Here is a 27,506-nt window from a genome sequence, read left to right on the forward strand (position 1 = left end):
GTATCTGCCCCGTAAACTTACTCAAAAACAAATAGACCAACCTTGCAAGTATGCGTGAGTACACATTCAAATCCTGAATGTTTATTTGACCCATGAGGCTCGGGATTTTCCCATGTGGATAAATCCTTCATCCACGACAAGAGGAAGAGCACAAATAAGATAGCTTCCATTTCATTCAGTATTCTGCCTTTCTGTTGACGTCATGCCAAAATGGTCTGTGTTTCTATGAATGGTCTGCATTTGCATAAAGTCTGCATTTCTTGAAACGGTCTGCATTTTAATGGTGCCTGCCTTTACCCAAAGCGCTTTACAATGTGCATTACATTCACCCATTCACATACAAATTCACACACACAGAGGGCAGAGGAAACCGCGCAACAAGGCACCAACCTGCTCATCAGGAACAGTTATATTTAGGGGTGGGTTGGGTTGGGTTGAGTGTTCAATGTCTTGCTCAAGGACACTTACAAGTTCCAAGCTGGCTCCGGGAACTCTCTCTGAACTCTGTGACATCTCAAATAATTCCTCCCCTATATAACGACACTTAACATGAAGGAGAAAGCAGTGTGACAGTGGGGTACTTTCACTCCCGGACAACAGTAGCAGGCATAATTATTAAAGGATGGGGCCTCATGGTGAGTCATGGTGTCGATGACCAGCTGATCTCTAGAACTCCAGAAAAACACAAAGTTGTTTTGAAAATGTTCCTTTCAGAACCCGCCAGTAAGTCAACATGAATGTAAATTATTTTGATGAGACAATTTACATTGTATATAATTATATGCTAAAATTGCTTCTAAATAGCACTATACCACCAACACCATCAACACCAACCATTTAAGATAAGAGACGAATTGACTGCACCACAAGCCAATGAGGCAAGCATGTGGTGTAGTCAATTAAAAAGGGTTTGGTTCAAGTTTATGTCTCAAGTTTATTTGTCAAATACAGTCACAGAGTGCAGCGTAAACACGTTGTATGTAAAGTCTAAATAAAAAAAAGTTTTTAAAAAAATCTATAAATATAATGATGGAAATGTAAGATAAATATAAGATAATAAACTGTAAAAAACAAAACCATAACCCATCACAGTACCATGTGTCTGTGTTATGTAATAATGCACTTCATACATTTATCACAATGAAAAAACAATGTATGGTATAAAAATATAACTCTAAATAGAACTTAGTTATTAATACTGTATACATTTATGTAGAAATGTGCAAATGGTGCAAATATCAAGATATTAAAACACTGAGTCCTTGGGATGGGAATCAACAAGCTGTGAATGTTTTCTTGCTGCAAGATACTTTTACCACCATCACCAGTATCACCATCACCACCACCCATCCGATCACAACACCACCACCCATCCTAACACCAACACCCATCCCAACACCAACACCCATCCCAACACCAGCACCCATCCTAGCCACCACCCATCCGATCCCAACACCACTACCGTTTCCATCCCAACACCACCACCCATCCCAACAGCACCACCCATCCTATCCTGACACCACCACCCATTGCTTCCCTTCGTACACCCTCCTCTTCCTCGGTTTCCATCTTTCCTCTTCCCCCTGTTTAGAAAACCGATGATGGCTTCTAGTGAATGGGAACACAGAGCCGGAGAGGCCCCCTGTTTCCTGGACATGCCCTTAACTTCCATGTCACACACCCAGATATCCTCTGTGGATGGGTGGTGTACACACACGCACACACACACACACACACACACACACACACACACACACACACACACACACACACACACACACACACACACACACACACACACACACACACACACACACACACACACACACACATGCGTGCGTGCGTGCGCGTGAGCACACAAATCACTTTCAAATGCAAACACACAAGCACATAAGCCTATATCCTTTTTGGGTAGACAAACATTCCATTGAACTACATCTGTTTTTAAATTTTGTCAGAGTTTTATCTGAGAGACCAATGCTAAGTAGCAAGCAAGGTCAGTGGGCTAATTTATCTGACAAACTGTCTGGAATCATAATGAATTAAGTTTCAGTTTCTCCAAATGAAGGACATCTTATTTCAGGGCAATTTTTTTTAATTTGTACCGACTGTGTGCAATTTCAGACATCATAACTTTCATGCATAAAAGGCGATAGATAAAGTGTAAAGTTTCACGATAATTGGTGGAAATGATCAGTTGGAAGAGATGTTTTTCTGTTAGGCCTCGACTTTAACCTGTATCTTACATCATTTTGTATTATCTCTATTTTATTCCAGTTTCTATCTCCTAGTTCACAACTGCAATCATTGCACTAAAAGTGCTGTATAAACCAAGTTTGAAAACAAACACGGTGAATCGCCTACATGCGTGTTCTAAAAACAAGTGTACAGCTCAGTGTAGCCATGACCGCTTATTGTAAGTGACTTTGGGCTTGTTTTCCTTTAAAGGTTTCATGACGTTCAGTTTTACCACACATTAAAAGTCTTTGTCATGGTCCTTCAAACGTGTATAGAAAGTTCTAACACAAAATTTCACTCCATTGATCCATGGCAGGTGTTTTTCTCTCACATTTCTAAAGCCTTTTCAACTGCAATGAAAAAATAAATCTTTGCCTGCGGGTGTCACTGGTGAGGGATTTTGCCTGTCAATCATCGCCTCTGCTCCGCCCCCCCAAAGGAAAGGATAGGGGAGGGGAGGGGCGAGGAGGAGAGTGGGCGGGATTAATCGGCTGTGACCTCACTGTCGAAGGGCCAAGCTCAGATTACTTTTCAGCCTAATTATTCAGAAAACCCCAGACCACAGAAAATCCACTGAATGTTCAAATTTCAGATTTTTTGGGTGTAATTGAGGTCATAAAACCCTCAAAAAAACATAAAAGATAAAAAAAAAGTGAAAATGAATGTCATAGAACCTTTAAAGTCCCAGTCCAGCTCTGTGTGTGTGTGTGTGTGTGTGTGTGTGTGTGTGTGTGTGTGTGTGTGTGTGTGTGTGTGTGTGTGTGTGTGTGTACGTGCTCATGTGGCCAAAGTCGCTTCTTTTGGGCTTGTTTTGGTAGACCTGGCCACTTGTTTCTCTTGCAAAATCTGACCGTACAGATCCAAGTGGGAGAGAGCTAGACAGATGCTGCCTGTTTATGTTCTACTGTAATTCTACTGTATCAGCAGTGGTTTACTGTAAGCCACTCCTACACTGTCTGCAGATGTGAGTGTGTGTGTGTGTGTGTGTGTGTGTGTGTGTGTGTGTGTGTGTGTGTGTGTGTGTGTGTGTGTGTGTGTGTGTGTGTGTGTGTGTGCGTGTGTGCGTGTGCGTGTGTGTGTGTGTGTGTGTGTGTGTGTGTGTGTGTGTGGGTGTGGGTGTTTACTTTACAAAGTCAGCTCACATTACATTGTACAATGACAGATGGGTCTTGACGAGAGGTTAAATACAGTATACTTGTTTTTCCTCATTTACAGTTTTTAGTCTAAATCACTGTTTCCCAAACAGTGGGTCGGGACCAATGGTTGGGTCACAAACACATTTTTATGGGTTGCGAGTAAATATCCCCTTTTTTTCGTTACCTACATTTAAAAACAATATATATATTATTTCAAAAGATTTAAACAAATTTAAACATTTTTCAAAAGTTTTTCATAAATAACATTCCATAAATAAATAAATAAATAAGTAGTAGTGAAAATAGCAGATCTACAAGCTCGCAACGTAGCGAGAAGCGAACCACAGGTGACTGCACAGTGTAGCTGTTTTCCAAGGAATTACTCATATGAGCCATAAATGCCATGAGCTTTTTATAAACTGTGTTGGCTATCACATTCCTTTACGAGTAAGAACAATATTTTTTAAAAACTGCATTCATGTCAATGAACAATGTCAACATTCTGCATCAAATCTGAAGAATGCAAAGGAATCCAAAAGGTGTCCCGTGGGTTCTATTCATAATTTCAAGGACCCATGAAGAACAAACATGTTTTTGTCCCGTAGATGTATTGTTCTTATGCAGCTGATGTTTTCTCCGTCCAGTCAAGACCGTTGAAAGTGTTTTTCTGGCCTTAGGGTGCAGGTGCACAGCAGTACCCCAGGGAAGGAAGTGGAGGGGAGGGGTTTGAATGTGACACAAACAGGAAATGAGCTCTGTGTTCTCTCCTGGTCAGTAGTGCATTCTAGAGAGAGAGGCCGTTTTCAAACCTTGCCCCTCGGGACCCTGTATTTTCAAAACATTTTTGTTTTGTTTTCTTGTCATTGGGGTGATGCTTAAAAGTAATTGAAGTGAAAATTAAAAGTAATTGAAGAGAAAACAGTCTGTCCCTGTGACCTTGAAATTAAGACCTTTGTTTTGTTGTGGAACTGTAGTTTAATTGTAGTTTGTAAACGTTACCATCATCAGTGTATCCTTGCAACTAGTACCACACTGTACCACCAATATATCTACAACCAGTAAAGTACCACACTGTAGGCTACCACCAATATATCTACAACCAGTAAAGTACCACACTGTACCACCAATATATCTACAACCAGTAAAGTACCACACTGTACCACCAATATATCTACAACCAGTAAAGTACCACACTGTACCACCAATATATATCTACAACCAGTAAAGTATCAGCACTGCATTCAGAGTCACATCTCAGCCAGCTCACTTTTTAAGTCTGTATGCACAACGGTCAAGGTGTGTGTTCTCTTTGTGTGCATGCACTATATTGTACTGCGTGTGTGTGTGTGTGTGTGTGTGTGTGTGTGTGTGTGTGTGTGTGTGTGTGTGTGTGTGTGTGTGTGTGTGTGTGTGTGTGTGTGTGTGTGTGTGTGTGTGCGCACACGCACACGCGCATGCGTGTGTGTGTGTGTGCGTGTGTGTGTGTTTAAGACGGATGTCCTAAATGTGTGGGAACGGTCTCTACTGCTGTTCAGGAAAGACGAAAGGAACGAGGGACAGAGAAAGGGAGGAGAGGGAGGAGGGAGCTTTCAGGAAAAAGAGGAAATGAATGGAGAAACACCCTGGAACACCCCTCCCTCCATCTCCTCCTCGCACACTTGCATGAACCCTCTTCAACACACACTGGCACAACAACAAACAGTCAAATCCTTAGTGTTAATTAAGCACAGAAGAGTGTACAAATGGAACCAAATTAACCCTTATGGGCCATTTGCACAGTCATCTGAGTCAAATGAAACATTCTGCCCTGTCTGTTTGTTTGTCTGCGAGAGAGAAAAAGACAAAGAGAACCAGTCTCTGTGTGTGTGTGTGTGTGTGTGTGTGTGTGTGTGTGTGTGTGTGTGTGTGTGTGTGTGTGTGTGTGTGTGTGTGTGTGTGTGTGTGTGTGTGTGTGTGTGTGTGTGTGTGTGTGTGTGTGTGTGTGTGTGTGTGTGTGTGTATGCGTGTCAGAGAGAGAGTGTTCCTGCAGAAATAAGATGACCATGAGTTCCCTTAGGAAAGGCTTTTAACTTTCTGCTCCACCTGAGAAAAGGTTACTCTACTGTATCTCAATTCGAGGACTGCGGACTACAGTACATACATACAATACATACACATGCACGCATGCATACACAAATGCACACACGTGCATGCGCTCGTGAGCACACAGTTTCACTATCAAATCAGTATTTGGGGGGTTTTGCAGACAGTCACTTAGTCCCAGTTGAACAACGCTGCAGCAGGACTATCTGCAGCAAACATGCAGAAAGTCTTTGGCTGCATATGTGGTGAATTGACCTTAGGCCACAAACTGGCCTTTTGTTCTTGCAGAGAGAGAGAGAGAGAGAGCGGGAGAGAGAGAGAGAGAGAAAGAAAGAGAGAGAGAGAGAGAGAGAGCAGGAGAGAGGGGTTTCTTTCCTCAGAAGCAAAGCACTGCTCCACTCTTCTCCAGGGAAGGATTCATTCTTTCATACAGAGAGCAAATGAGAGAGAGACAGACCGACAACAGACAGACAGACAGACAGACGGAGAGACAGACAGACAGATAGACAGGCAGGCAGGCAGGCAGGCAGGCAGGCAGGCAGGCAGGCAGGCAGGCAGGCAGGCAGGCAGGCAGGCATCCAGGCAGGCAGGCAGGCAGGCAGGCAGGCAGGCAGGCAGGCAGGCAGGCAGGCAGACAGTCAAAGATGTGGAAACACAAGTTATGATGTTAATGTAATTTAATATACCAATGGGAACTCGGTGTTCCTGAGAAGAGGCAAGGTTCTGTTACGTAAGACCGGCTTGTTATTACTGGCTGCAAATGTTAATGGCTCATACGTCAGTACATGGTGCTACCAGGGTGGTGGACTCTGCTTTATTATGATGAACAACAATTGGTGTAGTCCTGGAGGAATTAACATTATCGCACGATCGTGCAAAGCAGACTTGTAACACCTCACCTCACACCTATGTCGCCCCTTTTACCTCCCACTGGAATTCACATCAGTAATCTGCATCGCTGTTTCCATGCACCCGCATCCGCAGGCAAACGCAGATACAGCTCTGTCCGTACAGTATAACAAAATAAACAAGTCATAAAGCTGCAGTGATTGTAATGGGATATTTTAATGAGGTTAATGAAGGAAAGAAATATATTATTTTTACAAAAAAAACAGCAGGGAGGATAGAACATTGGATCACTATTCATAAGGACGCATAGACTACAGGGCTTCTCGCATTCCGTCTTTCAGGAAGTCGGATCATGATGCAATTTTTCTCACCTCGGAATACAAACAGAAACTTGTGTGGGAGGCAGTATCAATGTCAATGGACAGATAGATGGGGAAGGGCATGCAGCTAAGCGCCTCGGGTCGGACTCTAATCCGGGTCGTCTGCGCCAGGACTGAGTCTTAATGGTATATGCGCTCTAACAGGGGGTCCAACGGTGCACCCCCTCTTGTTATATTGTATTGTTGTGTAGTGTACTGACATGTTCCACAGTCTCTGTGTAACACGTCCCACCAACATTTTGCAGCTTGTACCTGTATGAGTGAGTGATCCATCCTGATTCTTGAGGGCCCTTGGACTTTGGAATGACCACCATGAGGAGGTCAGGCTAGCAAATGTAGAGCTCTCTTTTAAATCACTTGATAAAACATGCTTTTAATAGATGCTTTTACTACCTGATTACAGTCTGTTTTTGTGTTCTCATCTTTTTACGTTCATGTTTTGCTTTTGTGTTTAAATATGCAAAAAATACACAAATCACAAATCATCTAAATTACATTAAAACATGGTCATTGTATATGGTTGGAGCTCCAGCTATCCCCCCTCTCCTCTCCTCTCCTCTCCTCTCCTCTCCTCTCCTCTCCTCTCCTCTGCTGTAAACAAGTGTCTATGACTCAAAGTGACTCACACCACAGACTCTCTTGTGAGTGGGCACACACATGCACGAATGCACGCACGTGCAAAACACACACACACACACACACACACACACACACACACACACACACACACACACAAAGGACGATGGTGTCCCCAAGCAAAGATGGCAGCTGGTCCCAGCATCACATTGCATGCTTTGGAGTGGGGGCAGAGAGACAGATCAAATGTCAAAAGAATTCCTTTAAGCACCCAAAGAGAGGTGTTTTTGCTGCTCTTTCTTCTCTATGGGGATTGGGCACGCACACACACACACACACACACACACACACACACACACACACGCACACACACACACACACACACACACACACACACACACACACACACACACACACACACACACACACACACACACCTTTGTGGGTGTACAGATCTGAGAAACAGGTTGACAGACTGTTGCTTAACACCACATACAATAGCCAGCAGGGACTGAAGTGGAGTTTAGTTTAGTTGGTGGGTGCACGGCAGATGGCTGACACACACGCACGCACGTACACGCGCACACACAGCGTATACATATACATGAATACATATATGCATTATGTAGGCCTACACACGACCACAATCACCCTGGGCACCAACTGATCTCCCCCCTGTGGTATTGTCTGGTACTGCAGCATTTCAACCAGCACAAGCAGGTTAAGAACAGTTTCTACCCACAGGCAGAGCGGCTACTTAATAATTGCTCAGTTATTGGACTATAATTGCCCCAAGGCCTCAGCTACAGACACTCTCACTGTACAGTGTACTGCACAGGTCACTTTATCATTATATTTTATCACTATTTATTGTGTTATTATTACTGTATGGCACTTCACAAATTGTTTTGCATCACCTGCCATACATTAGTATTGCAATTTTTACTCAGACATATACATTTGAGTCACATTTGACTGTCACTTCATGGACAGATTTTAATTTAGTCTTTAGGATAGAAGTGATAAGGTGGCAGTGAATGGGGAGTAAGACTTATAATGTATATTACACATGGCAAAAAAAGCTTAAAAAGTTATAGAATATTAATGTCCTTCATCAATCACAGGAAATTACTGCTGAAATTACAACTATAGCAGGCAAAGGCGGCTCTCTGCTGGTGGAAATTCAAATTTAGTGTAATTTCCCCCAATTTGACTCAGATGCTCTGATCAATAAACAAACAATAAGTATATCTTAAACATGGAGAGAAACTGTTACAACAATACTCATATTCATCACATGCATTGACCACCAAATACGTCTAAGCATGTAGCCTATCTAAAATGGGCAACAAATAGGCCCATGTAATATTTTCCCTCTACGTCATCATCACGTCATCAAAGAGGATATTATTTTGGAGTGATGCACTGTCACTGTCATTGTCAGGTATACATGCTCGAGTATGTCGCACACTTCTTCTGTATATTATTTATGTTTTGTGATGATAAAGCAAAATGCTACTCCTGTATAACACGCCTACCCTAGTAGGGTAGTAAGTGGAGGGTTTGGTTGCATGTGTGTGGGCCGGGGAGGGCTCAAATGTGAGCTTTGCTCGGAGCCCCGTAATTGCTAAGTCCGCCCCCTGCGTGTAGGGACCTCTGAACCCGTGCCATTCATCTGGCATGTTGTTTTAGCTGCTGCTGAGGTGAAATAGTTCCTGTTCCTCCATCTCTTCCTGGTCTGAACTGCTTGTTATTATTCCCAGCCAGGTGCTTCCTGTTCTATATCTCATGTGTTTCATAACTAACAGGCCTGGATGTGGTGCACTCTAAACTGACACAGAAACCTGTATGTCCATGGAATGGTATTTGTTGTAAACAGGCCTGGAATTCCAGCATCTTAGGGGTAAGGTCACTTGACCTTTGGTGTTGTCAATTGTGGAGGGCACAAAGGCCAAATGCCAGGTAGATTCTTCTTCTTCTTCTTTCGGCTAATTCCTGTTAGGGGTCGCCACAGCGGATCATCTGTTTCCATCTGTTCCTGTCCTCTGTATCTTCCTTGGTCACCCCAGCCACCTGCATGTTCTGTCCCACAGCAACCTCCTCTTTGGCCTTCCTCTTCTCCTCTTGCCTGGCAGCTCCATCTTCAACATCCTTCTTCCAATATACCCTTCATCACTTCTCCGCACATGTCCAAACCGTCTGAACCTCTCCTCTCTTTCTTACTGGATCCTCAAAGCTTCCAATCTGGGCTGTCCCTCTCTAATGCAGTCATTCCGGATCGTGTCCCTCCTTCTCACTCCTATATGAGAACTGTAACATCTTCACTTCTACCACCTCCAGCTCTGTCCCCTCTCTTTTCGTCAGTGCCACTGTCTCCAAGCTGTACAGGCTGTACAGCTTGGACCATCTATCTATTCTATGCTGTACAGTACAGTATAATGGTCTCACTTCCGTGAGAACTCCTGCTCCTAAATCCCTACACTGGCTCCCTGTATGTCAAAGAATTGATTTCAAAATACTACTGCTTGGTCTATAAAGCTTTGAATGGTTTAGGGCTAAAATACATTTCTGATTTTATATGATATCGTGAACCATCCAGACCTTTCAGGTCATCTGGGAAAGGTCTGCTTTTTGTCCCTAGAGTCAAAACTAAATGTGGAGAAGCAGCATTTAGTTTTTATTCACCACATATCTGGAACAATCTCACAGAAAACTGCAAGATGCTGCCACTCTTAGTTCTTTGAACTCACAGCTAAAGACCTTTCTGTTTGCCACTGCCTTGTACTGCACTGTAATTTGTTATATTATTATATATATATTTTTTTTACTTCTTTTGATTTTATTGTATCCTAATGTCATCATAATGTGTTTCCTTTGCTTGATGTTTTGTGTGAAGCACATTGAATTGCCTTGTTGTTGAAATGTGCTATACAAATAAACTTGCCTTGCCTTGCCTTACCGTCTTATACATCTTCCCTTCACCCCATTGATAGCATTCGAAGCCAGTGTTCCCTTTCACTCCTTCTGTTTCAATTCACTCCTGACATTTTTCTCCCTCCGTTCCATCCTGCCTTCTTCACCTCCCTTTGACACTTCCCATTACTTTGGACAGTTGACCCCAATTATTTAAACTCCTTGACTTTCGCACATCTACTCCTTGCATCCGCACAGTTCCACTGCCCTCCCTCTCATTCACAAACACATGTTCTGTCGTATACTCCTGGTGACTTCTCTAAGTTCTCTCCAGTGCATACCTCCACCTTTCCAAACTCTCTTCAACCTGTTCCCTTCTCTCACAGCATCGTAGTCCACATTGACTTCTGCCTGATCTCATCAGTCAACCTGTCCATCACCAAAGCAAACAAGAAAGACAATCTTTGATGTAAGCCCACCTCCATGTGAACCCATCTGCCACTCCATACCGCCCTTCTCATCACTGTCACTCTGTCCTCATACATTTCCTGCACCACTCTGACACACTTCTCTGCCACTCCTGACTTCCTCATACAAAACCACTCTTCCTCTCTCCGCAACCTGTCATTATGCTTTCTCTAGTTCCACAAAGACACAATGTACTGTAACTCCTTCTGACCTTCTCTATACGTCTCCATCGGTACTCTCAGTGCGAAACAGCGCTTCTGTAATGCTCTTTCTCGGCATAAACCCATACTGCTGCTCGCTAAATTTCATCTCTCCTCTTAGCACAGCTTGCACTACTCTTTTCCATAACTTCATGCTATGGCTCGCCAGCTTTATACCTCTGTAATGACTACAGCTGTGCACATCACACTTGTTCTCGAAAATCTGTGCCAATACTCCACTGCTCTGGCATTCTCTCGCTTTCCAAGACCGTGTTAAATAGTCTAGTGAGGAACTACGCTGCTGTCTCTCCCAAACATTTCCACACCTCCACAGGTATGGAAATAGGCTTTCTTTGACAGGGATGTTGCCAAATTGAAGGGGCACAGCAGTCATTCATCATGGCCTCCGTGAAATTCCTGTCCTGCTTGTAAAGATCTTATATCTGGGTGTGTCACTCTGTACTAATACCAACACAAATTATTAGTCTGAAAATAAAGCACTTCTGAGTTCAGTACAGTAGCTCTGTCATACTTGTAATGATGCCACCTGCTGGCTATGGAATTCCTTTCATGCCTAAATTAAATAAACATGACAATAATATATAAATAATCACACAACTTATACATTATTATTATTAATTATTAAGATTATATATATATATATATATATACACACACACACACACACACACACACACACACACACACACACACACACACACACACACACACACACACACACACACACACACACACACACACACACACACACACACACACACACACATCTGTATATATACACATAGGATACCAGGTAAACATCAAACCTGGCATCTTTCTAAACAACACAACATGCTGTCTAAATAACATGCTTAGGCTTTGTGGACAAGCAAACAGTATGTCTATATAAATAGCAACATATGTGAACGATTAAACAACATATCTGCATAGTATAAAGGCATTTATCAGACACTAGAAGTGATACAAGGAAAGAGTGCTAGGGGGTGAGGTGGAGTCTGAGCACTGACTGAGGAGGTGAGTTTTCAGACTGTGGTGGAAAATCTTCAGTCCTGACTGAGCGGAAAGGTCAGAGGTCATTCCACAGCTTGTGGGCCAGGAGGAGAAGAGTCTGGGAGCAGGGTGTCATAGGGAGGGACAGACACATCCTGTGTTAGCTGGTCTAAGTGAGTGGGAGGGGGTGGGTGGAATGGATCATATCCTGAAGGTAAGGGGGTTCCATGTCCTTGATTGCCTTGTAGGCAGTGTTGAAGTACATCATCTTTTTTACTTAAGTAAAAGTACAGTATCAATGCAATGTAGAAAAACTCAGAAAGTCCAATTTCACTTGAGTAACAAACAGTACAAAAGTATTGATGTCAACATGTACTTAAAGTACCAAAAGTAGAAAGTACTCGTTATGCAGAATTTCCCATTTCACAACTTTTCAAATGAATGTATTAAAATCTTTTGAAAATGCCAGATCTACAAGCTCACAATACGACGCATTGTGAGCTTGTAGATCTTCAAATGGCCAAAATGTATATAGGGCTGAAGTGGTTAATGTATGTTTTGTAATAATAATCTAAATCTAGTAAGTTTTCAAATAATTGTGGTGGGGTAAAATGATTATATTTGCCTCTGAGATGTAGTAGAGTAGAAGTAAAAGTACAGACATTTTGAAATAATCCAGTAAAGTAGAAATACTTCAAAATTGTATTTAAGTACAGTACTTGAGTAAATGTACTTAGTTACTTTACACCACTGCTTGTAGGCAGCCAAATGGAAGCCAGTGAATGGAACACAGTGTTCTTTATGAAGCAATCCATAGTTCTTTCTTGGGTTGATCCTTTTAGCATCCTTTTGTATGAAACTGCTCTGTGCTTTTTTTTTGCAAACTGTTAATAAAGTATTCAATCAATCATTCGTCTGTACTTCTTGCAGTCGTCCAGCAGATGGTGCAGTTTGCCTTATTAAGATATCCAAGAGCCTTCCTGATATCCATAGCCGACTATCAGATGTCCAGCCCCACCTACATCTGACCCCGCCCCTTTCCGCGTGCTGCAGCCTAGAGGTGGAGCCTCCTGTCACCCCCCCCCCCTCACACGAGCACGCTCGCTCGCACGCACCCACGCACACGCAGGTAAATTGTAGGCTGTAGTCAGCAGCACCTAAGTAGACTGCCTGTGTGTGTGTATGTATGTGTGTGTGAGTGGTGAAATGATTATTAGAGCTAATGCTGCACAGTGAAGACAAGAATGGAGCATTCAAAAACATGCACATGTTGCTCTGCAGTGGAATGAATTAGACATCATTAGCTCTTATGATGAGATGGGGAGTTCTCTGTTTGTTCACAGAACAAGACATTTTGTGACCAGATTGCTGCTGGTCTGTCTACTCTGCACAGGACAAGTATATGCAGGTAAGATACTCCTTCACTCCTGTCAGAACTGTTAGGCCTATGTGGTTCTTCTCAAACCTTTTCATGTCTTGGAGAACCCCCAAATTAATATGTATTTGAGTTGTTAAAAAGTATAAGTAGGGTTATAGTGGTTGAACAGATTTTTATTGTATAATATATTAACTACTTTTGCTGGGGAGTGGGGACCCCCTGGAACCCCTTCAAGGACCCCTGGGGGTCCCCAGACCCCACTTTGAGAACAACTGCTGTATAATAGTACTGTAAGTACTACAAAGTACATGCATGCACTATTTTCATAAATTGAATTGCAAATTTCTCTATGTTGCAGTTGAAAATCACCTCTCTACTGTCTTATGTGTCTCTCTTCTCTCTTCTCACCACAACAGACATTTTTTTCATTAATGTCATGATCGTATAATGTTACAGCAACAGTAAAGTAATTGAAAATGTCTGGCCTTTAGTCATTTTGTCACAGACAGTGGTGGAAAAAGTACTACATTATTTTACTTAAAGGGATATTTCACTTTCAAAAAAACGTTGGGTCATTTTATCATCTACTCAGGCTTTTGTGAACCCCCCAGACCGTTTTTAAGTTGCTTGATTCAGTATTTAGATATATGATATTCATTTTATCAGACACGCCCCCTTCCTATACAAACCCATTATAACTTCAAACTCCATTTTAACCATGTTAGATTTATCAAAAACACCCGTCCTTGGTTCTGGTGACTCGCCCCGTGTTTTTTCGATAACTTCTTTCATTTATTGTATTTAATTTTTTTATTGTATTTAATTTTTTTAATTTTCCAAAAATAATATTAAAAATAAATGAAAAAAGTTATAGAAAAAACACGGCCCCCTCGTATATTAGGAGGGCGGGGTGAGTCACCAAAACCAAGGACGGGTGTTTTTGATGAATCTAACATGTTAAAAATGGAGTTTGAAGTTATAGTTTGTATAGGGCGTGTCTGATAAAATGAATATCAAATATCTAAATACTGAATCAAGCAACTTAAAACCGGTCTGGGGGGCTCACAGCCTGAGTAGATGATAAAATGACCCAAAGTTTTTTTTAAAGTGAAATATCCCTTTAAGTAGGCTAAAAGTATCAATAAATACTGCAATATAGAAATACAAGTAAAAGTCTGGAATAAAGAAATTACTTGAGTAAAAGTACATAAGTATTGGCATCAAAATGTACTTAAAGTACCAAAAGTAAGAGTACTCATTATGCAGAATGTCCCATTTCACAAGTTGAAAATGTATACAAAAACATTTTGAAAATAGCCGATCTTCACAATGCAACGCGATGTGATGCCTTGTGAGCTTGTAGATCTGCTATTTTCAAATGGCCGAAATATATACTGTATAGGGCTGAAGTGGTTAATATATGTTTTGTAATAATAATCAAAATCTTCAAAGTAACTTGAAACGAAAAGTTTTCAAATAGTTGTAGTGGAGTAAAAGCACAATATTTGCCTCTGAGATGTAGTGGAGTAGAAGTAAAAGTACTGAAAACTGGAAATACTCCAGTAAAGTAAAAAATCCCTAAAGATTTTACTTAAGTACAGTACTTGAGTAAATGTACTTAGTTACTTTACACCACTGGCCAGTGATCGTTGGCAGCTTAATATGTAATCCTGTCTAATGTTGTCTGCAGACATATGGAGATACAGTATTGTTGTGGATTATAGTTTGGTTGGATTCCAGTGGTCAGTCATGTTGAAGGTACATGAACACTCACACTAATGCTTTGAATGGTAGTGAATTGTTTTTAACATTTGTAAACAAAACTAAAGGCAAAAGAGAATTATTTATTTAAAAGCAGATGAGCAACAGTAGGCTACTCAGGCTCCCCCCCCCACAAGTTGGTCGTGGTCACATACATTTTCAGTACAGCTCTGGCAACATTGCAGGCAGTGAAATTATTGTACTTCTTACAGCCTCCTCAACAATGTGGACAAAAAAATTATAAAATTAATTATAAAAACAGCAATGCACTTTCTTTCCAAAAGGAAAGAAAGTCAGGATATCAAATTGTCCTCATGTGACCGAGTATATACAGTAAGACTTAGACGTATGTCTTTGCATAGGAGGCGCATCTGTGACGGTAGACAGATTACCAATAATGTGATAGAGGCAGATTAGAGATTAGACAAGATGCAGAGAGACAGACATCAGTGGGACAGTTATAATGAAACGGTGACATGGAGCTTAGGACGTGTTGTGTAGAGAGAGCCCTGCTATGAAAGCTGCACTATTGTGCTGATTGTCAACTGGTTTTGTAATATGTAATAATATGATGAATGAATCATTTTTGTGTTTTTTTGGTGTCTGGCTGCCTCAACACAGCCCATCCCTTACGGGATTATTCAGACACATTTTAAAGAACACAGTATTTCCAGTGCCAACATACTTGCACCAAAATAATAAACAAAATAAATAAATACCACATACTCTGGTCAAAAGTACTGAGACAGTTTAGGACCGGTAGTATAATTTTCAAACTAGAGACAGAGAGAGAGAGAGAGAGAGAGAGAGAGAGAGAGAGAGAGAGAGAGAGAGAGAGAGAGAAAAGAACAAGGAGAAAATAAACAGAAGATAGACTTGAATATGAACTACAATTGGTAATACCTTTTTTTTAAAACTATTCTTCTTTACAATTACGTGGAGGAGAGCACTAAAAATCTACAGCAATAAAATATGTGGAAAACAATTATACAAAGGCCTGTTATCTTTTAAAATATGGCACCTTGCTTTGTGAGTTGACCGGTAGTACAGGCTTTGTTTTTGTTTTATTTAACATAATTTTGTGGACATTTATTTTTTTATGTGGGAAAGTATAAGGACACACAATAAAGTAGGAAACTCACGCAACGGGCATTAAACAAGGGAGGTTGAAATTATGCACACAGTAAAATCCTCAGTATGAATTTAACTAATTTAACAGGATATGTTAACCAAATTGATTTGGTTATATTAGTACGTGCGCAGAGAGTTACAAATGAATAAATTAACACTGAGGATTTTGCTGAATGGTCTAGTACTGTGGCTAGTAACAGTGTCAGCTGAGCTGTGAAGTTCACTGTGATTGGTCTAATAAACAATAAACATATTTATTATCTACAATACATGAACTTATAGCTGAAGTCCAGGCTCACCACACAATACACATATGACACAGTTTATAGTCATAGGACTACAAATGTCAGAAGCAACACGTCAACACGTCAAAGCAACACCTCATGCAAAATCATTATATGGACATATCATTATTTCCATGGAAAATACGTGCAAAAACCATTACAGAGTATGTCTAAAAAGAATCATTGAACACATTCTCTCTCTGTCTCTCTCTCTCTCTCTCTCTCTCTCTCTCTCTCTCTCTCTCTCTCTCTCTGTCTCTCTCTCTGTCTCTCGCTCTGTCTCTGCTGCTCTCCACGCTTCTGTGGTGCTGAATCGTATACTGCGTCATTCAGCAGTATGCGTGCGTGCGTGCGTGCGTGCGTGCGTGCGTGTGTGTGTGTGTGCGTGCGTGCGATAATAGATACTTATACACACATCCTGGACAATATTTGAAAGTATAGGAACCATGCACACAGCACCATCAACTTACCTCTAAGCGTGCTAGAGGTACATTGCTATTACCTTCTATTTACTATTGCTGCTATTCTTAAATGTAACTTTCGTAATAATACAAATCTTGAACCTTGATCTTAAGGGATCAAACTGCTTTTATTCAGTTTTGTACCACAAAACTGCTACTTCACAGATTGTATTCCAGCTGGAGACTCGTGTTGTCTCTGACCTCATCTGCCCTCAACTTCCTGTCTCTCTACCGTTTTCTGTCAATACAAAGAGAGAGAGAGAGCGAGAGCGAGAGAGAGAGATTGCAACACAGTCTGAACCCCAGATTCATGCAGAGGACATTGCTATTACGCAGAAAAATGCGTTAAGAAGTTAAAACCCATTAAGACCTGAGGCCGATTCTACAAATGCCTTCTAAATCAGTAGTTCTCATACTTTAAAAAAAAAAAAATTCAAAAATAGCAGACGTGCAAGTTCGCAGTGTGTGAGCTAAGCTTGTATATCTGCTATTTTTGAATAGCCAACGCTAAAACCTAAAATGACACAGATGCTTTCCCCTGTTTTAATTCCAGGCCACCCTACAATAACAATATCTAGCCTTGTTTAATCACATAAACCCTAGCATCCCTATGCTGGGCATGTAATAGGCAAACAGTCGGTGAAAAGAGGTGAACATTCACGATTAATAGCAGATCTACAAGCTCACAACAAGTTTGGCTATTTCCGGTGAAGAGATTAAGGTGACGGAAAAAAAGGAGGGGGCCAAGGATAGAATCCTGGGTTTAGGCTTTAAAGTGGTTAATTCAATGTCACTTTGCCTCCTGTTGGCGTAAATGACCCACTGCTCCATAATAATCAAACCAAAGCCATTGAAATTTGGGGCAACATGGTTGTCAGATTAGCACCAACTTGGTGCAGTTGGCATGATGGCCAACCTAAAGTGCATTAGCTTCCATTAATTGAATTCAGAGACATGGTTTAAAAAGGGCAGAGGCATACTCTGTATTGACACGCACTTAACACACCCAGACAATCAATGTTGTCGAATGGAATGGGTCTAAAGTGCTGGCCGAAGCCTTGAATTAGCCAAGCTCGTAAAAATGTTTACTTTTGTTGTAAATGCTTGAAAGTTTAATGGGACTTTCAACATGAGAGAATAATGTTTATCAAGTGCATCTGACCTGGTTGTCCACCTATAAGTGTGAATTGTTTGTTCCAATTTAAGCTCAATTTACTTACACGGCCATCACACAATGGTGTCGCTTCCCGAAAAGAACAGATCATATCTTGTCCACAAGGTACACTGATTTATTTAATGTATATACTGTATTTACTCTCTCTCTCTCTCTCTCTCTCTCTCTCTCTCTCTCTCTCTCTCTCTCTCTCTCTCTCTCTCTCTCTCTCTCTCTCTCTCTCTCTCTCCCCCTCTCTCTCTCTTTCTCTCTCTCTATCGCTCTCTCTCTCTCAATCTGTCCTGTACTGTATGTATACCTTTTGCTGCTAAAGATCTTGTAACACCAACCTCTTTGAATCTTTTGCTTTTTCCAGCCTCGTTCTACGGTGATAGTTTTGTCCATCTGCGGACGGTGGAGGCGTCCAGTCAGATGTCCCTCCACGTACGGTTTCGAACCTCCAGGCCGTCAGGGCTGCTGTTCTTGGCCGCGGGGGAAAAGGACTTCTTGCTTCTTGAGCTGGCTTCTGGACGCCTGCAGGTCTGAACACATGCAAAAAGCATCACCTTACTGTAGCTCAAGATCCAAAAGAGAAATTAGATCTGCTATTAGAAAATAGCAGATCTTCAAGCTCATAACGCGTCGCTTCGCGCCACTTTGTGAGCTTGTGGATCGGCTATTTTCACCACTTCTTAACCTTTTATTAAATGTGTTTATGGAAATTGTTATTTTATTTATCAAATACTTTTGAAAAAGTTGTGATTCTTTTTGCTTAAACTTGTTTTATCTTGAAAAGAAAATGTAATGTAGGAAACGGAAAAAATAAGATATTTACTCGCGACCCATAAAAATTGGTCCGCGACCCAAAGATGGGTCCCGACCCACTGTTTGGGAAACAGTGATACGCATTACACAGAGACCATGACACTATACCGCACAAAATACCTCCAATATTACATTATTATCAATACATACGGCACATTACGGTAGCTCAGTCGGTAGAGCACTCGCCTTTGGACCAGATGGTTCTGGGTCACATCCCGGGCATAGGCAACTATGAGTAGCATGGTCCTGGGTAGGGGTGGGACGATATATCGATATTGCGATATATCGCGATACTTTCTCCCGCGATAAATAATCGATATACTGCCGAAAAAAATCGAGATACATTTTTTTTTTTTGTCTGTGATACGTTGTTTTTCCTACTCTGTATTTGTGTAATGATGATTTTGAACTGTTTGGTGCTATTTTATGTGTTTATGAATTGAATACAAGGACTATCGTGATATATCGTTGGTGAAATTTCATGCAATATATCGTGATATCGCAATATATCGATATTTTCAGATATCGTGATATATCGTTGGTGAAATTTCTTGCAATATATATCGAATATCGTGATATCGCAATATATCGAATATCGTCGAATATCGTGATATATATTGTTATCGTGGGCCTAATATCGTGATATATATCGTATCGTGAGGTACCCATATCGTCCCACCCCTAGTCCTGGGTGCCACAAGACAGGTGTACTGGGAGCTGATGGTAGGTGTTGCGCTCCACCTCAACAATCCGTCCAATGATCTCCCATGGGCTCTGCTCTGGTCGCATTGAAATGGGAATAGAGACTCCCACGTTCTTGACTGATACCGACAATAAACTGTCTATGGAGACTAAAACTGTGACCGTCTTCTATTGGAGTCGCTAATAAATGGGCCACCTTGGCAACAGGAACTGTCCCATACCGCAAAATATATATTGTTAATTACATGTACTGTGTGTGTGTTTCGAAATATATATAAAACAATATATACAATAACAATAATGTTGAAAATGTTATTTTCAAGTACATTATGCTGGAAGTCTTTGTCTTGTGCAATAACATGGCTCCTCTTGGCATACCGTACGTGCGGTTCTAGCTCCTATAGGAATTTACTATCCTGTGGAGAGCCAGAGGCAAGATCAAACTCACATGGCTGGGTGTCAGATTGCTCACAGACACACAAAAAAAAAAACATACACCATAAGCCCTGTGGCAATGACTTCAGTACAGAACAAGTTCTTTCATGACCAAAGAAACAGAGAAGACCACAATAGTTTAATGTTAGCTACAAGGCCGGGTGTTTCTTATGAGATGGTTTATAAGGAGTTGTGTTTGTGTTGTGTGGAATAATACTTTAATTTAGATCTGACAGCCTCTGACAGTCTAATTTCAGTGCTGAGACGTGCATGCTACAGATGATCTCATTCCTGTGTAATGCTACATAATACCATATACTGCATGTACTTATTTTCTTTTGAATAAGTGCACACGAAGACGGTGCCATTTCGTCAGCCATTATAAGAGCTGTCATAGAGGGGCAACACTGCTCCGCAGCAATTGTCTGATAACTTAGACACTACTTCATTGTTGTCTTTCTGTAATAAAGTTGAAGTTGTTTGTCTTTTGATCACACCCACACCCCAGGGTAGATTGGACTGAAACTTTCCATAGTGGTGTGTTATGATCCGGGGAAGGTCATGGGTACCTTTTTAAAATGTTTTCACCAAAATCACTGGCCGCAAATCGGCATTATAGGCAACGTTTAGGGAGGGAGAGTGAGAGGCTGAGGGAGAGAAGGGAGGGGGGGGGAGCCTATTTCACCCATGCAGTAACCCAGGAAAGGCTGGGTAGCGAAACCTGAACACGCTATATCTGCAAGCACGTTGAGCTTGTAGATCAGCTACTTTCGGAGCACGATGTATTACTGGATGTAGGATTACCTTGAACTTGAAGAGAAAGGAAGGGGAAGCTACTGTAGAAATTATTCTGATCATGAAATTGATATTAAAACCTGTTTTAATTGGCATATGTCGATACTTTTCTTGTCAACATAAATTGTTGACAAGCAATATCTGATGCCCTTGTGCGTTATACTCCTTAATTATGCTTTTTTATTAGATAGACAGTTAAGGAAGCTGTGAGGAAATTAGGGCATCAGTGGGATTCAAAACACACATTCCAGGGGCACACCGGTAGTTGACTGACAAATGCTTCAACCACAATTGCAGCAACTTTGGTTTCATTTCTGTCTGTGTTGCATTTCTTTACCCCTCACATTTCTTTACCCCTACCCCTCACCTGACCTCAGTTTCCTGTCTCTTTATTATCCTCTAATCAAGATACAAGATAACAATAAAAGAAAAAGAATTACGCTTCAATCCCTTCATTTATCTTCCGATTCTGTTCCTCTTCTCCCTTCTTAGGTGCGTTTGGACTTGGGATCAGGTGAGCGCTTGCTGCGCTCAGAGACTGGCCTTCATCACAGTGACATGGCCTGGCACACTTTTGAACTGACCCACGACAACTATAAGATCTCCATGACTGTTGATCGCAGTTCCAGCACCAGCATCCATATGCCGGGGCCCGACCTGGAGCTCAGAATCCAGGATGGGTTCTTCGTCGGTGGGTCGGCAGGTCTGATTCGCCCTTACCTCCCCCTTACCACAGGACACAACTCCACAGGGTTCAGAGGCTGCATAGATGATGTCATCTTCAACGAGCTCGACCTGCTGTCGAGCCTGAAACCGTACAGTGGGTACAAAATTGTCCATGAAGTTTCTCCTGGCTGCACCCCTCAGTTTTCAGCAACAGAAGAAGATGCTGTTCGTTTTTTCAGCACCAGAGCCTTCATGTCGCTCGCACCCTGGGACGTGCCACAGGACGGGGTCTTTGAATGTGAGCTGCGCCCCTCAGTCAAAGCAGACAATGGTATGGTTCTGTACAGCTCTGCCCTTCGTGGAGGGTTTGTCGCTGTAGAGATCAAATATGGCCAGGTGGTGGCAACAGTGGGGAGTGAAAAGGGCAACAAAAAACACCTGCGCTCCCGCTCACTCCCACTTAGAATCCACACCTGGTACCCGATCCAACTGCGCCTCCTGCCCGACAGCATCGAGCTCCAGGTAGGACAGGAGCTGGCCAACGCCAGCCTAGGTCCGGACCTCCAGGGACTCCAGCTCAGAGGGCCTCTCTATCTGGGAGGCCTGGATGAAAGAGCCCGGGGAGAAGCGAAGCAAGCCGGGCTGCTGTTGACGGGAACAAGAGCTTTGCTAGCAGGAGGCGGGGGATCCTTTAAAGGATGCCTAAGAGAAATCAGAGTGAACGGCCTGAGAACGGGCCTCCCTCATGCTGCCGTTACCAAGGACGTGTCTGTGGGTTGTAAGCCCGCGAATGTTCCAGAAGCGTTGACCTCCGCCAGCCCGACGGACCAACCCCAGGCTGACGTCACGACCGAACAGCTACCGGTCAGCAACGGTCAAAACGGTGCAGACAGAAAGAAGAACTCCGGCTTCCTATTGTTAAAAGAACTGGAGGTAGTAGAAGGAGGCAGAGCACTACTTGAACCCAAGCACATTAAGGTACAGTACAGCATGTTTGTTTGTTTACAGCATGTCCCTGTATTATTGTGCTGTATTTTACATTGTTGCCTGATATTTATTCATTGATGTTTCAAACCTACAATTGATTATACTGTATATAGGCAGTGATGGAAAGTAACTTTTACTTTACTGGAGTATTTCCAGTTTTCAGTACTTTTACTTCTACTCCGCTACATCTCAGAGGCAAATATTATACTTTTGCTCCACTACAATTATTTGACAACTTTAGTTACAGTTACTTTGTAGATTTTGATTATTATTACAAAACATACAGTAACCACTTCAGCCCTATATACATTTTGGCCATTTAAAAATAGCCTATCTACAAGCTCACAATGCGTTGCGATGCGACGCATTGTGAGCTTGTAGATCTACTATTTTCAAAAGATTTGTATACATTTGAAAACTTGTGAAATTGGACATTCTACATAATGACTACTTTCTACTTTTGGTATTTTAAGTACATTTTGATGCCTATACATTTGTACTTTTACTCAAGTAAATTTTGACTTTCACTTGTAACAGAGTGCTTCTACAATGCAGTATTGATACTTTTACTTAAGTTAGAAATGTGAGTACTCTTTCCACCACTGTATATAGGAGGCATCAGTGTCCTAAAGATTAGAGGAGCTCGCTAATGGCTGAAAATGTCCTTTTTGGATCTCTGGACTAGCTGGACAAATTCTGTCTGGGTAAAATGAATGCTGGCTAGGAAACACAAGATGGACAGTAACAACAATAACAAATAATAGTTTTGAATAGAAATTAATACAATTGAAATGCCTGGGCTTACACGTCAAAATATCTAGGTGAACCTGGACCTACGACAGCTAGGTCTTCACCCGTCCCAGCTGCTGTTCATCATCGAGGAACCGCCGGTCAGCGGCCGTCTGACGCTCGACCCGGCACCCAGACGCGGCGTACCGAGGGTCGAGGAAGAGGGGGGCAACGATGAAGAGGAGAAGAAGGACAACGGCGAGGGAAGGGGGAGTGTTAAAGTAGAGGAGAAGAGTTCTTTCAGCATGCTGGACCTGTGGCAGGGCAGGGTCACGTACGTTCATGGAGGCTCCGAGGACACTCGTGACTCCTTCATGTTCTCGGTGTCCTCCAGCGGTAAGGAGCTTCCTGACAACGTGAAGAGCAGAAACGTTCCCGTCCGATTTGACATCAGCATCAGTCCTGTGAACGACCCCCCCGAGCTCAGTCTGCCAGAGGGGAACCTCTTCACTCTGCTGAGAAACTCCAAGCGCCAGGTACACTGCTCTGTGTGCGTGTGTGTGTGTGTGTGTGTGTGTGTGTGTGTGTGTGTGTGTGTGTGTGTGTGTGTGTGTGTGTGTGTGTGTGTGTGTGTGTGTGTGTGTGTGTGTGTGTGTGTGTGTGTGTTTGTTTACCTGTGCACACACATGCAGGCATGGGACCTTTCATTCTTTGTCACTTACATGCATGTCTAGCACATAACATTTCTTTGTGTGTGTTGTGTGTGTGTGTGTGTGTGTGTGTGTGTGTGTGTGTGTGTGTGTGTGTGTGTGTGTGTGTGTGTGTGTGTGTGTGTGTGTGTGTGTGTGTGTGTGTGTGTGTGTGTGTGTGTGTGTGTGTGTATACATTCAAACAGCTGACCACCAACACAGTGAGAGTGTCAGATCCAGACAGTAAGGCTGAAGACTTGATGTTCAGCTCTCTGGGAAACATCAGCACTGATGCTGGATATCTGGAGCTTGAGGACCGCCCAGGCAGGTTGGTATCCTGGTGCCCTTGTAGGTTGTTACCTGGCAGGTTGGTGCCTTGGCAGGTTGGTACCCTGGTAGGTTGGTACCCTGGTAGGCTGGTACCCTAGCTGCTAGGGTACCAGCCTACCAGGGTACTACCACCAGGGTACTAACCTGCTAGGGCCTAGCAGGTTAGTACCCTGGTGGTGGCACCCTGGTAGGCTAGTACCCTGACAGGTTGGTACCCTGGTGGTAGCACCCTGGTAGGCTAGTACCCTGACAGGTTAGTACCCTGGTGGTAGCACCCTGGTAGGCTAGTACCCTGACAGGTTAGTACCCTGGTGGTAGCACCCTGGTAGGCTAGTACCCTGACAGGTTGGTACCCTGGTAGGCTGGCAGGTTGGTACCATGACAGGTTGGTATAATACTGTATATATTATCAACATTATTTTATTATTGCAATGTGTAGATATTTGAGATCAGTCAAATAAATTTGTATGTAAAATTATCTCTCTTCTGTCGTTTGTTTTCCAGACCCATCAATGTGTTCTCTTTGTCTGACCTGGAGGAGGGAAAGATCACTTTCATCCACACTGGAGTTCCTACCTGCAGGCTGGCTCTCAGAGTCAGCGATGGACAAAACGTAAGTTCAACCTGGTCAGAGTAAAGGTGGACGGTGGACAGGGCATGTTGTCTTAGTGTATAAATTGCGTAAATTGAGTTGAGTAAAATGTGGTGTAAATGCTCTGATGAAGGCCCTTGGCTGAAACGCGTAAGCATTACATTAATTGGTGTGTGCCAATAAAAAAGTGGAAATGTGAGTACTTCCTCCTCCTTCGATTTCAATATTGGGAGGTGCCACCTTTTCAGTGTTTTTGATGTGCATGTTGACTTAGTGTTGACATTTACATTTGAGGCATTTAGATGACATTTATCCAGGGCAGCTTACAGTTCATGTTTACATTCTAATTGATATATTGCTGCAAAAACTGTTGCTTGCTAACAAGCTAGCTAATTTGCTAACATAACCCCCTATTTACCCATGGCAATGACTATTTTCATGTCTACACAACCAATAATATAATGTATTATACTCATAATATTATTATATATAATGTGAAAGAAGCAGATATCCTCATGTGAGTCAGAAGGTATTGAAGTACGTTATTTGTACTTTAGTAATTCTTAACTAACTCCTTTTAACAGGTTCATTCATTAATGTAACGAGTGTATTGATGATTATTTAAGAATAATGATAAAACTCTCCTCTCCTCAGGTGAGCAACACTGTAGTTCTGAGGATCATGGCTGAGGAACTACAACACAAACTGGCCAATAACACAGGACTGGAGGTGGACCAGGGCGGGGCCTCAGTCATCACAACCAATCACCTTGCAGTACAGATCAATGTTGCTGATCAGTTAGTGGAAATCCGCTATGATGTCACACAGGCACCTCAGTATGGTGAGCTCCAGAGGTTACATTCAAGCGGAGAGTGGAAACCCACTGCTTCCTTTTCTCAGAAACTTCTAGAGAAAGAGCGGATCAGATACCTCAGCACCTACTATGGCCTCCAAACTCAGAACATCACTGATTACTTCAAATGCAAAATCCAAATTGGTTCCCAGGCCTCGGAGGAGGTCGTTTTTTCCATCACGGTACGGTGGATCCACTTCAAGGTCACACGTAACAAGATGGAGGTCAACGGTGTGCGAATCAAGGTTTTGACTTCAGAGGACCTTAATGCCATCTCTAAGGGAGTGAAACTCCTGGAGAGCGACCTCTACTTCAGGCTCCTTACAGTGCCAAAGAAAGGCCAGCTAATGTTCAACCATAAAGTTCTCGAAAGAAACATGACCTTTAGTCAGAAGAACGTCACAGATGGCCTGGTGAAATATGAACTGGAGAACAGGCCGCAAGAAGACACGAGGGACTCGTTCATCTTCAAAGTGTTCTCCAAACATGCCAGCTCTGCAAAATACGACTTCAGAATCATCATCATGGCGGAATCGGCTGCCTCTCTCTTGGTGAACAAGGGGCTGTCGATCCTGGAAGGAGAGAGCAAAATCATCACCAAGGATGTGCTCTTCGTCCACACGGCACAAAACAAGGCAGTCCACTATACCGTCACGGCAAGTCCTCGCTCCGGGCAGCTGAAGAGGATAAATCTCTCGAACTCCACATCTCTTAATGACAACCTGACAACATTCAGCAACCAGGACATCGCCGAGGGGAGGCTCATGTATGTTCACGACGACAGCGAGACCAGATACGACTCCTTCACCTTTCGCGCCGCCGTCTACAAGCCCCACAAACACGCCGGCAGGAAGGAGGACAAGAACGCCGCGGAGTACACCTTTAATGTCTCCGTCCAGCTCGTCAACGACCAGAGACCCGTCCGAGTTGTCGATAAGGTTTTCCGCGTGGCCCGCGAGGGTCAGCGGCTGCTGACGCTGGAGGATCTTCGGTACCATGACGACGACTCGGACTTTGAGGACGGGTGGCTGGTGTACACGCGGAGAGGCATTCCCATGGGAGAGCTGGTGCTGGCCAGCGACACCAGTCAGAAGCTGTATGAGTTCACTCAGCAGGACCTGGAGCAGGTTGGTTAACTCATTCAATCCGGGAACGCATATCTGTGTCATTTTAGATTTCTTTGGCTGTTCAAAAATAGCAGATCTGCAAGCTCATCGCGCGGCACCGAGTGCAGCGCTGTGAGCTTGTAGATCTGCTATTTTTGAAAAATCTTGAAAATGTGTGCAAATCTTTGAATATATATATTTTTTTAAGCGAATACTTGTAACTCAAATTTTTGCTTCTGGGGGGTTCCTGGAACAAAACATTTTGAGATGGGGGTCCGTGGCTAAATAGGTACTGTATCTAAAACAGTATGTTGCTATCAGTGGTGCTCCAACTTTTCCATGTCAAGGACCCCCAAAATGATATGTATTTGGTCCCCATCTAAAATACGTTGTTCCAGGGACCCCCAGAAGCACAGATCGGAGTAAAAAATGTTCACTTTAAAACATGTAAATTCAAAGATTTGCACACATTTTCCAAGATTTATCTGCTATTTTTGAATAGCCAAAGAAATCTTAAGATGACACAGATGCGTTACCGGTCTTAATGGATATAAGCTGGAACTATGCTGTACGTTCTTTAATAATATGACTGAATGGAGTACTCTAGAGCAGTGGTTTTCACACATTTTCACATCAAGGTACCCAAATTGATATATATCAGGCAGCGGACCCCCATCTGAAAATGTTTTTTGCCCGGGACCGCCCCCACATGGGAAGATTTGTGTTGTAAATGTTTTCAAAATTATTTAAAGAAATTCACATATTTTCATGATTTT

The 27,506-nt window shown here is 42.6% G+C and overlaps 3 protein-coding genes across 3 annotated transcripts in view; 1 reads left to right on the forward strand and 2 right to left on the reverse strand.

The window, feature by feature from the left end:
- The window catches only part of LOC308078585 (sorting nexin-18-like), a 244,622-nt gene that overhangs the window by 152,497 nt on the left and 64,619 nt on the right, over positions 1 to 27,506 (reverse strand). The gene's annotated exons all lie outside the window — the stretch shown is intronic.
- palm2akap2 (PALM2 and AKAP2 fusion) overlaps positions 1 to 27,506 on the reverse strand; it is a 352,841-nt gene that overhangs the window by 101,868 nt on the left and 223,467 nt on the right. The gene's annotated exons all lie outside the window — the stretch shown is intronic.
- Positions 13,067 to 27,506, forward strand: part of LOC308078928 (chondroitin sulfate proteoglycan 4-like) — a 43,098-nt gene continuing 28,658 nt past the window's right edge. The window contains exons 1-7 of the mRNA XM_080420269.1: positions 13,067 to 13,261; positions 18,398 to 18,561; positions 21,271 to 22,422; positions 23,253 to 23,696; positions 24,056 to 24,177; positions 24,684 to 24,792; positions 25,426 to 26,751. Of these exons, the coding sequence (XP_080276395.1) occupies positions 13,171 to 13,261; positions 18,398 to 18,561; positions 21,271 to 22,422; positions 23,253 to 23,696; positions 24,056 to 24,177; positions 24,684 to 24,792; positions 25,426 to 26,751 (3,408 nt within the window). The 5' untranslated portion in view covers positions 13,067 to 13,170. The remainder of the gene's footprint in view (positions 13,262 to 18,397; positions 18,562 to 21,270; positions 22,423 to 23,252; positions 23,697 to 24,055; positions 24,178 to 24,683; positions 24,793 to 25,425; positions 26,752 to 27,506) is intronic.

This window comes from Gymnoscopelus braueri (genome assembly GCF_963280865.1).
Source record: "Gymnoscopelus braueri genome assembly, chromosome: 22".
Lineage (NCBI taxonomy): Eukaryota > Metazoa > Chordata > Actinopteri > Myctophiformes > Myctophidae > Gymnoscopelus > Gymnoscopelus braueri.